The sequence below is a fragment of the Quercus robur genome, chromosome 1 (assembly GCF_932294415.1).
Source record: "Quercus robur chromosome 1, dhQueRobu3.1, whole genome shotgun sequence".
Taxonomy (NCBI): Eukaryota; Viridiplantae; Streptophyta; class Magnoliopsida; order Fagales; family Fagaceae; genus Quercus; species Quercus robur.
Window position 1 is genome coordinate 24,163,847 of NC_065534.1, and position 14,837 is coordinate 24,178,683.

The following is a 14,837-nucleotide window of genomic DNA, read 5'->3' on the forward strand; positions in this document are numbered from 1 at the left end:
TCGGACTACTAAGCATCCTCGGACAAAGCCCCTGGCCCAATATACCCTCTTGGCCCCTTTATCCCTACAGTAGCCATTTATTTTGTAAGATTGTTTAGGAAGATAACACATCTCTTCCAAAACATATTATTGATATATCCTAACATTTTCAACTAGTGTGATAAAAGAGTACTCATTTTAGAGTGGGACAAAGTTTTCCTCTAAACTGGCTTAAAAGAATCTCTTACTATACACTATGTGACGATATATTCATAAAATTATCTACATGTATAAATCACATGACTCATTAGATAAACTCTATCCTTTAGATTGATCTTACATAACTTACATTTATAAAGCCTTCGTCTACTTATCCTTAATTACTAAACAAATATAAATAACTGGTGTGATCAAATATTGTTCTGCATCATTCAAATTAAACACTATTGAGTATTGATGCTATTCGCATTAATCTTCTCTTCACGCACGTTTGAACATGTTGATATTGTTATTGATATTCAATAGAATCAATACCATGTCATTTGTGGGTGGAACATCCCATAATAGAACCCTAAAATAACAATAAAGGTTTAAAAATAAATGATTACCCTAGAATCAATTCTTTAGAAATAGCAACTAGAGGAAAGTATCATCTTAATTGCAAAGGCATCTCAATCTTCATCCATCATAAAATATCAGATAGAAAATTAAAAAAGTATATACTGTAAAGCTTTACTCTTAGCTTCTTACAATCAAATAAAGTTCAACGGAAATTACCACAGTTTCCATTTTTTTTTTGGATAAGCTTATCTAGCAAAGCTAACAGTTAATTGTCCAAACAAATTGGAGATACCCTGAAAATTTTCAAATAGGCATGTTGCACTGCAGGTTGAGGCTGAAATACTTAGAAGAGTTTTCTATATTCATCTGCCTCTTGCGACATCTCCTCAGGGCTTCTGTCCTTTCTTTCCTTATCTAAGTCAAGCTTTTGCTTTAATTCTTTCTCCTTCTCATCTATCTAAACCATGAACAACAAGAAGAAAAATGCATAAATAGAAAAGTTAAAGCATAAACAATGGACAGTAAGCACTAAAGCAAGTTTTTCATCTTACAGCATCATAGATCTCATCATTGTTCTTGAAGTCATTAACTTTGCGTGGCAGGATATGGACGTGAACATGGGGTACCGTCTGTCCTGCCAGGGGCCCGTCCTAAGGTTTTAACAAAGATGACACACAAGTTAGTCCGTTGTGTCTAGCTAATTTGCTAGCTTTTAGCTTTTATATACAACTTTTTAAAGGTACAAGTATGCTTTAGCACATTTTCAGTAAAAAGCTAAATAAGTTGATTCCAAACGCACAAGTTTCAAAAGACAAATTGAGCAGCAGTAAGCAGGTGGGGAGGCATGAATATGAACATGAGTTACTGTCTAATGACAAACATCATAATTTTAAATCAAGCACACATAAATCAGGTGATGTTTGCTGTCGTACATATTGACCATATCACATAAATTAACAGAATACTATGAAAATACCATAAGAGTTTAACTAGTACTGATGATCATAGGAAGATGTATCCTAGACACATCGTTAGATTTGAAAGAGATCAACAGCACCAGGATGGTTTGAACATTATATGTGTTCTTACATGGTAAACAAGATCAAGCATGCCTGCATGTGGTTATGAGATGTCAAGTAATCACATGGTCAACCAATGCTTCCAGTCCAGGATCATCAGGGAACACAGAAATAATTTGACCTAACATATAAGAGTAATGTCAATAACAAACTAAAAGATTTTACTTGTTCATATGTGTTCACACCAACAGTCCCATAGGCATCACAATGCTCACGCAATAACGTGTACATAATGGAAACATGGGAATGAAGGAAAGGGTAAACAATTAAAAGGGAAAGGAAATGTGATAAATCATCTAGATGTCACAGCCACATGATTCTTTTCTGGTGAGGAAAAAGATAAGGGTGAGAACTAGCATACAAATTTCATGGTTTTCAAAAGGGCAAACTGATGGGCGAAATATACTATAAACGATGTCCTACAAGTTATGTAGCAAATAACCAACACTCAGATGAAATATGGGGAAAAAAAGAATTAAGTGATATTAAAATACAAATAATTAGCTGACTTCAAGCAACTGCCTTACTTGGATTGTGAATGTGAGAGATGATGCTTTGTGGTAGCACTCAAGCTGACTGCCAATCTTCTGTGCTGTAAGCCATAAATCGCTAGTCTCATCAACAGTGAGATCAACAAAGCGCTTAACTTCACGCCTTGGGCAGACAAGCACATGTACATAATGTCAAGTCAACCTTGAATACTGAACCACATTAAGATTATAGATCCACAGTTAATACTGTGAAGTGCTTAAAGTTAACCAATCTAACCCCCCCCCCCCCCCCCCCCCCCCCCCCCCTCTCTTTCTAAAGCAGCCCAGAAAGGGGACCTGAATATCAAGATAAAGAGAGGTGTGGGATGCCTTTTTCTTTTAACTTGATTATATTGAACAGAAAGCATTCAATCTGACACAGTTCGGTAGTCATTAAATGTTTCATTAAGTTTCTGAATCTCAAGATAACTCCTATATGTATTTGTTTTTTAATTAGTCCTATATGTATATAAATGCATTCCATATGCACAGTTACAAAGATGTTCCTATCAATCAATTTTATAATTTTTATTGATGCATATGAACCAAATGGGTGTTGAACCCACAACCTCACCCTCCATCCCATTATTATGCTAAGAGGAACTGCCATTTGAGTCAGGGCTCATTAGCCTATCAATCATTTTTCAAACCCATTATGCAGAAAAACAACAGTTTGCATATCACATCCTTAAAATGCATTAATTGCAGAATGCCAGATGACAGGCATTGCATCAATCCAGCATGACTGGCTTATTTTCCAAAAAAAAAAAAAAGGCACTACAATTAATTTTCCTAATGTAAATCTAGTCATGAACATTAAACAATGCTTGAATCAATCCCAAGTTCCCAACATAAAATTCTAATGTGGAGGAGGAAAGGATATGACCTGCAAAGGAAAAGAAAAGCAAATCACAAGAAAAAGAGAGTAAGAATCTTAAAGAAAAGAAAATCACAAGAAAAAGAGAGTAAGAATCTTAGTATGGAAACATGAGAACAGTTCAAAGGCATTTCCCTGGAGGAAAAATCTATGTTACATCAATGAGATAATATGGAACAGAGCATTATATATATTAAAGTTAGGCAATGGACAAAAGGGGAAAAGAGAATTTAGACATGCTATAAACAAATAAAGTAAATTGGATAAAAACAATGAGACTAACACGGGGGAAAAGAAAGATATTAAAAAAGAAACATGAGGATTGAGTGTATCAGATGAAATCAGAATGAGTAGGATGTTTGGACCCCTATGCTACATCTCCTTTTTTATACTAAAATGCCTTTCCTCATAACATTGTACTTTATCAAGTAAGCTTGGGGCTATTCCATTGTTAAACTAAAGTTTATCCCACAAGGGTCAAAAAAGTTAACCTGAACTTAATCTAAGTAGATACTAGGTAACACAGATGTAAGTGTAAACAGAGGATTGGCTACAGGTTAAAATTTTTGCAGGAAACAATATCCTGTATAAAGCACACCTATACATGTATAGAAGGAAATCAATAAATCCACATGATTGAAGAAGAGTGCCTAATTTGAGAAAGAAACTCCAGACCCAAAAGATAGCTTGCCGCTCGCATAAACGTATACACACGAACTCACACACACACATACAAAGTTTTCTATTGTTTTGAGAATAACCAAATATATAAAGGGTTGTCTAATTGTCAATTGATGTGGTATAGATTTACCAGGTAAGTAGAAGAAGAGAGAACAAAGTATTAAAGGTTTCTTCTTGTGGGATGTGAAAGACTGACCCAACTACACAAGGAAAACTGGGGAGTAGTTAATTTATGAGGATTTTAAATGCTTATAAAATTTTGACAAGCATCCTACTAAAGGTTGTTTCTTTGATATTCTATATATTATAGTTTTTAGCATTGTCAAGAAAGCATCGTCAAATTTTAAATTTAAAAAAAAAAAATTCAAATGATCAACTTAATTGTGGAGGGATGCTCTTAAAAATTGTTGTATGATGTGCCTCTTATTGATATATTCATTTGCTTCATTCAATGACCCTAGTGTTTGCGTTTGTGTTTCCCTTGAAGTTTAGTGGGTGTCCAACTTCTTTCTCCTAGTAATTTCTTCATTAGTACTATTTAGGGTTAGAGTCGTTAGACTCTCAAGGAAGACATGCTTTGGAAGCCTTCTCCCTTTGTTTTTTTGTTTGTTTGTTTGTTTTTTATTTATTTATTTATTTATAAGTATTATTATTAAGAAATAATAAAGCCTTCTCCCCTTGTTAAAGGTATTAGCATACATGAAACAACTTTTGAGATTCACCCTGTTGTTGTAATGATTGAGCTCATACATTTTGACTAGGAACATAGTCGTGGATGAATGGCTATTATTATTATTATTATTATTATTTTATTTATTTATTTATTTTTTATGACATAGGAGAACTTCACTTTCACTCAGATTAGTTGCACGTCGCAGAGTGTACTGTACAACAATCCTCACTGTTAATCAAACTCCTACGGGCAATTGACCCCACCCGCCAAAACCAATTACCGTGTAATCTAGGGGCTTTTCACCCTTGACAAATGGCTATTATTATCAACTTGATGTAGTATCAAGAGAAATTTTACTTTTTAAAAAAAGGTCATATCCAATGCATGAGGCTCCCTCTTCTAAGGGGTCTAGGAGAGGTGGTTGGTAGGTAACCCTATCCCAATTTTCAAGATGCTGATTCTTGGACTTGAACCCACAACACATAGCAGGGGCAGGGGGAAAAACTGTCAAATGTTAATTGTTTTCTTGCTGAAATATAGCAACAAAATAATCTTGGAATCAAGGAGTCATTGTCAAATTAAAGTGACAAGAATTTTTGCTCAATAGTTATTAGGTATGCCTACAGCTAGATCAAATGATTTTATTATTTTTGGATAAGTAATGAAAAAATATTTTTTGATAAGTAACACAAATTTATTGATCAATATAGAATCCCCCTTGTACAACAGGGGTGTACTCGGGGAGCAGTACAATCAATTTTTCAAATTTCAATTCTCAAGCATATCTAATAAAGTAGAAAAAGGAAGAGATTCAAAAGCCACATCCAGTAAAGTATGAAAAAAGAGAGATTAAACTGTTTTGCAGATCAAATGTTGAAATTGGTTATACCAAGGAGTTGTCTAAGTTCCTACTCCCTGAATAAAATACCTTTGTTTTGCAACTTGAATGCAGCAATGCAATAAGAAATCCAACGCCAAAAGTTACATGGTGAAAGCTAGTTTGGCATGCTAAGGTCATCTCTAAACAAAAATTTATAGTGTTGAGTACCCGTCAAGAACAGATTTTTGAAAAAAAATTGTCTAGTTCAGTGGGGCTATAATGGAGATATATTTTGCATTTACTGCATAGTTGGGATCATCTATGCTATGAATGTCGCTTTTCAAAAAGAGTTTATAAGAAAATTTTTCCATTGTGTTTAATCAAATGGAAAATAGGCACTTGGGATATAAGAATTACAGCGAGCCATTACAACTTTAAAGGAAAGAGTTTTCAAGCTATTCTTTTGAGGAATTGATCTTCCCCATAAACATATTTGCCAATCTTTTTTAATGGGCAACGTGTTATATACAAGAAATCATGTTGGGATTCTTAAAGATGAAGAATTGCTTTTTCAAGGACCTTGTCAAGGAAGAGACAAGAAATGTTCTGACAAGCCTTTGAAAAGACCTTCTCAAGCTAGGAAACTTAATAGAAAATGAAATGTAGCTTTCCTAAAAATTGAACAAAATTTCATTCCTAATAGATACAAGTCTAAAAGGGTTGATATTGATGAGGACAGTAAACACAAACAAACAAACAAACATACTCATTCACTATAAACGAAGAAAATACGATATGGGTCTGTGTAAAAATAGCAAAGAAGAGGTGGGAAGGCATGTACCAGGAACGGCAGGACGAAGATTAACGAAGGCGTAGGAGAGTTGGGTGGAGTAGAACACTTCATTTTGGTGTATCTTGTAAGATCCGAACATGTAGTGCTCTGAAGAAGACATCTGTTTTTCATTTTGCAGATCAATGAATTTAATAGATTGATTTTTGATGATGGAAGTTGAGAAAACGATAATATAGTATGTAAGGAATAAAAATTGATTAAAGTACTACTTGCCTTGATGTTGGTGGTGGTGGTGGTGGAGATGGGTCGGAGCCCTCTTGTGCTTGTAATGAACCAACCTGGTCTGGAAGCGAGAGACAGAGAAGGCAGCAGCGTATGCTTTAACATTTACTCACCAGGTTATGGGTATTTAGAGCAATTTTCTTTGAAATTAAATAAAATTTGGGCAAAGTTTTGTAGCCAATGGCCAATGGGAAGAAACTAGTCTCTTAGAGCTTTTTCAATTTTTTTGATAACAAGGGTATCCCATAAATTGAGGTATTGTGCATATCAGATTTCTTCAACCATTCAAAATAGTTAGTTAGGCACGTTTTCAAACAATTAAGGAAACTAACATCTCGAGTTTTTGAAACTCGAGATTCAACTTCAAAACTGAGTCTTATAGAATCGCTTTTCATTTGTTCTGCACTGCTGAGGTGGCAAAAATTGCCACGCGGATCTCGAGTTTTTAAGACTCGAGTTGTGCTTGACACAAACCGAGTCTATAAGACTCGAGATTCAATTAGAGGAATAATAATAATTTCAACGGATCTCGAGTCTTAAAGACTCGAGTTTTTCCTGGCACAAACCGAGTCTATAAGACTCGAGATTTACTTATCCAAACGTTCTAAATAACTTTGAACAGAACTCGAGTCTATAAGACTCGAGTTCTGGTGGAACTATTTTACTACTCCATTCCGTCCACACTTAAAAACAGATAGCAGTAGTTTTCAGAACGTGTTCCTGGGACTATATTATTCAGTCCACACTCAGTATCTTCAAACTCTCACCCAAAAACAGAGCATCCTCAACTCTCACCCATACAGTCAGCCTCACTAACTCTCACACCTCTCACTCTCACTCACCACATTGCCTCTCTCACTACTCTTCTCTCTCAAGAATTTCATATTTCAGGTATGGGTTTTTTGATTTGATTGTTATTGTAGTTGGGTATTAGTTGTGTATGGGTTTTGCCACTAAGAGAACTTCCCAATGACTTTATGGGTTTTCCAATGACTCCATGTTTTTTCCTAATATAAGATGTTCTTCTTGTAGTATCTTTTTGTTGTTGATTTCAATTCCGTGTTTTTATTGGCTTGCATGTCATTTGAGCTATATATTATTTGTTATATTTTCTTTGATTTATTACTAATTCATGTGATTAATCTTAACCATCTTGATAAAAATATGTTTTTGCATTAGCCATTTTGGTGAAATAAAAAAAATTCTGTTCTCATTGACTTTATTCTTTTTGAGGTGTTTCCCTGCATTAATTCTTCTTGATCAAATCTGCCAATTTTAAAGAGAATGAATCTTTCATGAATTAGATTCACCAAATTCTTGTAGGTTAGAAAATTTTATGAAAGATTCATAGCAATGTACGTTTCCCTTGTTATCTGAGATGTGGAGTGTTGCTTGAAGGAGCCAGTGGATTGTTTGAATTTATTGTTAAAAGACAAAGAAAATGGGCACATGGTTATAGTAATTGTTGAAGTTACAAAACTTCTTCTTGAAATAATGCGTACAAAAGACTAGCAGGACATGAGTATGCAGATATCTCAGGGGATTTAGGTGTGGATGCTAGGATGTAAGTCTTGCTTTGGAGTTGACTATGTTGTTTGCCATGCCTGGAAATTGTTCACATCTCAGAATATAGTAAAAAAATAACTTGGAGAGGATCATTTGTGTAGTGACTAAGAAGTACTTTAAGGGCTGCCTAATATTTCCTTCATTTTGCTTTCTGACATGGTGCTAGAGACATTAATGTAATTTTAACTGCTTGAGTTGCCCCTTTTCAGTTTAGTAAATGGTAAACGTAGCACTAGAACATGACAGTTCCTTTATTTAGGAATTGTCTGCCTCTATACAAGATGCAAACGTAAGAACCATTGATTTTGTTATAGGTAAATCATGTGGACGTTTACATTTTTTTTTTCCAGTGAAACCTTTAAAGTCCCTAACACTTTTTATAGTGGTGTAGCAGATTGAGTTTAGATGTGTATAGGTTAATATAGATGTGTATAGGTTAGTACAGGTTAATATAAGTTAGATGTGTATAGATTAGTACAGGTTAGTATAGATTAGTACAGGTTAATATAGATGTGTATGTGTGAACAAAATATTATGGAGCAGAGGTTCTCTTATTCATTTTTGAAGGGGCTTTTGTTGAGAACAGTCACAATGTTGAAGCAGATTTAATTTGTAATGAGTGTGTATCGTGTGTTCATTAGGCTAAAAGGTCCACTCTGATGTGGTTATTAAAGGTAGTCTTGGAATCTAATAAAATAGTTGATTGGGATTTCAGTTGATACTAATGTCTTAAGCATGAAATATGTTGCAAATACTGAAAAGGTCTCGATTCTTTTTTGTTTGGGGGGGGGGGGGGGTTTGTATGTGTTACCAAAAAATGTGGCTGTGTTTGTGTTACAAAATTATATGATATATCTTTTGCAATTATTTAGTCCCCCATTATCTTTTGCAATTTTGTATGTGTTAAAAAAAATTGCGTTTGCAATTATATTTTGCTTTACATGTGTTTACCTCTCATACCATGTTGCTGTAATTAGCCTCTTGTATATAGGAAGGATAGATGGATTTGTATATGTTCAATTGTTAAATATAGTCGTACTACACTAACAAATGGCACGAAAAAATGTTCAGTTTGTATGTATGATGAAAAGCAACTTATAAAAGTTTCTCGGCTGCATCTTTTTATTAGAAAGTTAAAGACCTACTAAAAAGTTTCTTTTAGATCAGGGAACTTGAAAATGTTTGTTAACTAACATAGTAACTTGACTGTAACAGGTTCACAATGCCTGAAATTGATATAATCATATACCACGGTGGTCCGTTGAAGAATGCCAATGCGAACAAGGGATTGCCATTTGAAGGACCGGGTATAAAGACCTATTATACCCAAATTGATCGTAGGTTGAAGACCCTTGATGAATTGAAGATGATGGTTATGGAAGAGTTGTGTGAGAACCCTGCTGTGCACAACATATACATTACTTATCGCATGCCAAATGAAATCCTGAAGTACCGGATTAATTACAAGTACATGGTGATAGAAGCAGACAAACATGTGAAGATCATGTTTGACAAGTTGGAGAGAATACCTGAAGTAACTAACATTGAGTTGTACATACAGTTGGAGCCACGTGCAGAAGTTGGTATTGAGGAAATCCAACAAACACAAACAAGTTTACAAGTTACAGTTCCAGATGCTCAATACCAGTATTTTACACATGTAGAGCATGCTGATGTTCATGCCAATGAAGATGTTCATGCCGATGATGATGATGATGAGGATGAGGATGAGAATGATGATGATTATGATGATGAGGACGAGGATGAGGATGATGAGGATGACTATGTTGATGAAAATATTGCCATTAATGGTGAAGATTTTGGCGATAGAGATGAGATTGAAGACAGGATTGAACAAGGGGACTTTAGGGACTTTGAGAGGGACATTGATGACGATGAGACATTGGACGATAGTCAACCTGATGCATACAATGTTCTTAGTGTCCAAAACATTACAGACACAATCCCTGTGTACTCACCACCTGCCTTGTCATTTTCTGAAAATACTTGAGAAAATTTGGTTGATCCTTCACATATTGAGACACCATTTGTGTCTAGTTGGAGAGAGGGGATGAATTTGTGCAAAGGCTTGACTTTTGCCAATAAAATGGAGGTGCAACGCGTATTAACAAAGTGTGCCCTCAAGGAAAACAAACATTTTATGATCAGTAGGTCAACCACGACAAAACTTTGTGCGAAATGCGTTGATGAGTCATGCACGTGGTATGTCTGCGTAGTCATGAAGCCCAAGTTCCACAATCTATGGATAGTCACCGTGTACAAGGGTCCTCACACGTGTATACGGACTGGGGTGCGAAATGATGGTAGAATGATGAGTTGTAAATTTATTGCAGATGACATCCTTAAGAAGTTATGTGAGGATCACACTACCCCAATTAAGCATCTCAGATCTATGATAGAGTCGAAATATGAGGGACAAAAGCCTTCTTACTACAAGGTGTGGGATGCGAAACAAAAGGCGATTGGGAAAATGTTTGGGAATTGGGAAGAGTCTTATCAAAGGTTGCAAAAGTTGCTAATGGCATATATTGATCAGGATCCGACTACCCAGGTGTTCTATCGTACCACATCCACCGGTGAAGATGACACAGTATTTTTGAATTATGTGTTTTGGTCTTTCGGTCCAAGCATTGATGGATTCAAATATTGCAAGCCGGTTATCAGTATTGATGGGACCCATCTGTATGGTAAATATCAGGGAAAGTTGTTGGTTGCAATGGAAACCGACGCTAACAACAAGGTATTCCCTCTTGCCTTTGCTATTGTGGATTCTGAGTCAGGGTCTAGTTGGAGGTGGTTTTTACAATGTCTCAGAGATGCGATTGGCCGCGTGATACCTAACGAAGGCATTTGCATAATTTCTGACCGACATCTCGGTATCAAAAACGCCATTGCAAACTGGCCTAGAAGGGATGATGGAAGAGCACTGGTATTTCATAGATATTGCCTTCGACATGTTGCTAGCAACTTTAACACACATTTTCAGAACTCGACTCTGAAGTCAGCGGCGTTGAAAGCCGGATATGCTAGTCAGGCAGTGAAATTTACCTCCATAATGGAGACCATTAAGCAGGCGGAAATTGAGGCCATTAGAAATAAGAAGAAGTTGACGGGGAAGGATGGCAAGGAAAAGAATCAAGATTATCTTCCATACACATACCTAATGGGCGAGTCTGTGGATATGTGGACCCAGTCACATGATGGTGGGAGACGTTTTGGGGCAATGACAACCAATATATCAGAGTGCTTCAATGGTGTATTGAAAGGTGCACGGGGCCTTCCTATTGCCGCGTTGGTTGAGTTCACTTGGAACAAACTTGTCAGTTATTTTCGCAACCGTCGCAAAGAATACCTTTTTGAGTTCTCAGAGGGTAAGAAATGGAGTAAATATGCCTTCTCCAAGTGGGATGAGAATAAGAGTAAATCTGAGAAACATTATCTCAAGCCATTTAGCAATGAAGAGCTGATATTTCAAATAGTTACTCAACTCAACACGTGTAGTGCAGGAGGGGGAAACCACAGTTATGAAGTTCGGTTACAGGAAAGAACATGCAGTTGTGGGAAATGGCAAAACATAGGGATCCCGTGTTCACATGCAATCAGAGTATGTGACTATTTAAATATTGATTCGACCACATATATTCACCCGTGTTATGGTTTGAACAATGCCATTAACACTTATGAGCATGCATTTGTGGTTCCTAAGTCTCCGGCCTTGTGGAGGGATCCCATAGGGCCAAAGTGGTTGCCTAATCTAGCATTGTTGCGGGCCAAAGGTCGACCAGTGAAGTTGAGAATAAGGAATGAGATGGATGGAGTGAGGAATAAGGATCGAGAACCGGGATGGCGGAGGGAGGATGCAGATTTGATAGAGAGTCAGTCCAAGCAGACATGTGGACTGTGTCATGCTTCCGGGCATAACCGCAGAAAATGTCCGCAGTCCCGTGGCGCTTCCACAAGCGGTCATGTTCCACACTAGGTAGGTAGATGGCAAATACTTATGCATCGGTTAAATATTTGTTGTTCATTCCATGTTGACCTAATGTTTACTATCTTTTCCCCTAATGTGATTACTCTACGTTTTTCAGGCATGCTTCCAAGGACGATGTTTTTGTTGTGTGGACAGCCGATGTTAGGAAAAGTGACTACATTGTATTGGCTCTATGTGAACTTTTTGGTTTTTGTTGAATGTACTTGTAAATCTCTATTGAATGTATGCCTATGAAGATTGTGATTTCAATAGTATGGTTAGAACTGCAAATTAAGCGTGGTTGGGCATGTTTAGAATGTTGATATTGAGAATGCCTTTTCTTGCGATGTAACTGCATTTTGCATTGTAAAACCATGTTTATACAGAGAGCGTAGAAGTTTCAGTAGTTTCGTTTGATGTAATGTACGTGTATTTACATTCTCAGCTTCTTTGCCTCTAAATGAGTGTTTATGGATTATATTCGTAGTTTGTTTATCTTTGCTTCTCACCAGGTGCATGCACACGTTTCAGTTTCTGGTTTGTCTGCATAACCAGGAAAAAAGAAAAAAAAAATTCCCCAGTGAATGATTCCTGGAATGAGCAGAGGAAAACAGAGCAAAACAAAAAAAAAAAATTTTCCATAGAACTCGAGTCTATGAAACTCAAGTTCCACTGGAAAAAACAGAGGAAAACAGAGCAAGCCTCTTGGACCTCTCTGAGTAAACAGAGCAAAACCAAGGGAAAAAATTTTCTACTGGAACTCGAGTCTATGAAACTCGAGTTCCACTGGAAAAAACAGAGCAAAACAGAGCAACCCTCTTGGACCTCTCTGAGTAAACAGAGCAAAACGAAGAAAAAAAATTTTCCAGTGAAACTCGAGTCTATGAAACTCGAGTTCCACTGGAGAAAACAGAGCACCCTATTGGACCTCTTTGAGTAAACAGAGCAAAACGAAGGAAAAAAAAATTCCAGTGGAACTCGAGTCTATGAAACTCGAGTTTCAGTCGGTTCGCGAGTTTTATAGACTCGAGTTCTACTGGAATTTTTTTTCCTTCGTTGTCCAATGGAACTCGAGTTTCATAGACTCGAGTTCCATGGGATTGAAATTTTTTTATTTTATGTATTTAATTTTTTTAAGGGTCACAATTGTTGTTCTTCTCTAGAAATGAGCTTTTTAGAACTTTTTAAGGGAAAAACTTCTGTTTATGTTTTGTAATTTTGTTTTTAACCACTTGGCCTCCTTTTATGTGGAGTAGATGTGTACACTGGGATTTTTTTATTTTTATTTTTCTTTTTAACTTTAATTGATTGAGCTCCTGTGTTACCCAAACCCCAATGCCAATACTATTAACTCTAAATTATATAATAAATACACGTTTCATAAATGGTCCTCCTCATGGAAGTAGCTTTTGCCGCACTCAGTCTTCGATTAATTGGAATCACCGGCTCCTATATTGTTATGCCTTCTACCTAGCATTATTGCTAGGTTATATTTAGATATTTTGCATATGACTGATCATTTTAAATTCACATATACCCTATTTTCGATTAAGAAATTTTAAAATTTTTATGCTCATTGTAACCTATAGATGCATTGCATTGAATAAACTATTCCACTCCATAACACCAAATGAGTGTTTTTGACAATATAGTGAAATGATCTTAACTCCAAATAATATGAGACACAAGGTTTTGATCCAAAAAATGTGTCAACTACATAGTTCTCTCTATACAAAACATAAAATTCCTGCCAATCAAGGCTTAAATATCCACATCTCAATACATTGTTCGCTCTATACAAAATTTGCAATCACACTAAGAAATGGCACGGAAAAGAAAGTTATCCACCCTTTTAAGACGGTAACCAAACCAAGATAAAGTGGCAATGACAATGTTGGTCTCAAATCCCCCCATTCAACTTCCAACTGTCAGGCATTGGAGATGGCTTTACTCGGTCCTTTGAAATCGTCATGATGGTACCTAATACAAATCACAAACAGAATTTTATCACATTTCCCATATAATGCAAAAACAAAAATCTATCATTCATATATTTATCAATTTAATTAATTGTATATTTTTTGCAAACTATTTACTTTCTTTACAAAGAAAACGAGGCCAAGAATACCAGCTAAGTAATAGAAAAAAGAAATAAATATTTGCAAGAGGCTCTTTGAAATAATACCATCATTCAGTAGAGGCCATTATCAGAAGCATGAAAGGTGGGAACTTATCTTCCCATATCAAAGCTAGAAGCACGAAACCAAGCTGCAAAAAGGTTGCGTTAACGAATTATAAGAAAGTTGAAACCAAAAAGCAAGAATTAAACCTTTAGCCAGACCAGCTAGTGAAAATGAACTAAACAAAAAGTACTTAAATGCAAAATACTCCTAGCTTACCAATGTCCTTATGGTTATGGAGACAGCATATATCTGTATATTCATGCAAGCTAATTAGTTTTACCATTAAACAAAAAATATATACAAACAAAACTATGGAAAAAACACATGACAACTTATGTGTAACAATCATGTTTGGTACTACAAAAGTTTCTGATATATTTTGCATGCTTATTGCTTAGACATAAAAATGACAAGTAACAACTTCAAGTCTAGGAATCAACCTTCCAGGGTGATATTGAGAAGCAAGTTCTTGTTTGAGATTATGAAATGGGAAAAGCACTTGCTTTTCAGCGAAGGATCCTGAATTTGAAGGAGGTTCACACTTTAGATGGATATCAAATGTAAATCCAACTTACATTATTTATGTCTTTATCAATTTTTCCCTGGTCGATGCATGTTCTGGCGCTCATGCATACGGTGCTGAAGCAAATGCATCTTCTGCATCGAATGTTGACGAGCTTCATCAAGAAATCTCAGTTCGTTCAGCAGTAGTCATAATTCCATTGATTATTGTGTGGACACACACACATATTCCTTGGAGTATTTTCTAGAAAATCCATAGAGGAAGTACAAGAGAAGAAGATGTTGCTGGAAAAGCTACAA

General features: G+C 35.9%; 2 protein-coding genes across 2 annotated transcripts; one reads left to right on the plus strand and one right to left on the minus strand.

Annotated features, from left to right (window-relative positions):
- Window positions 1-616: 616 nt before the first annotated feature.
- Window positions 617-6,517, minus strand: LOC126726457 (bifunctional bis(5'-adenosyl)-triphosphatase/adenylylsulfatase FHIT). Its single transcript, XM_050431722.1, has 5 exons — window positions 6,267-6,517; window positions 6,040-6,153; window positions 2,147-2,293; window positions 1,092-1,190; window positions 617-997 (listed from the first exon to the last, which is right to left on the minus strand). Exons 1-5 carry the CDS (start codon window positions 6,378-6,380, stop codon window positions 884-886), a joined length of 588 nt encoding a protein of 195 aa, XP_050287679.1. The 5' UTR covers window positions 6,381-6,517; the 3' UTR covers window positions 617-883.
- A 3,563-nt stretch (window positions 6,518-10,080) lies between these two features.
- On the plus strand, window positions 10,081-11,841 carry LOC126690458 (uncharacterized). The gene has a single exon (XM_050385657.1). The coding sequence runs from the start codon at window positions 10,081-10,083 to the stop codon at window positions 11,839-11,841; it is 1,761 nt and encodes a 586-aa protein (XP_050241614.1).
- Window positions 11,842-14,837: the final 2,996 nt, after the last annotated feature.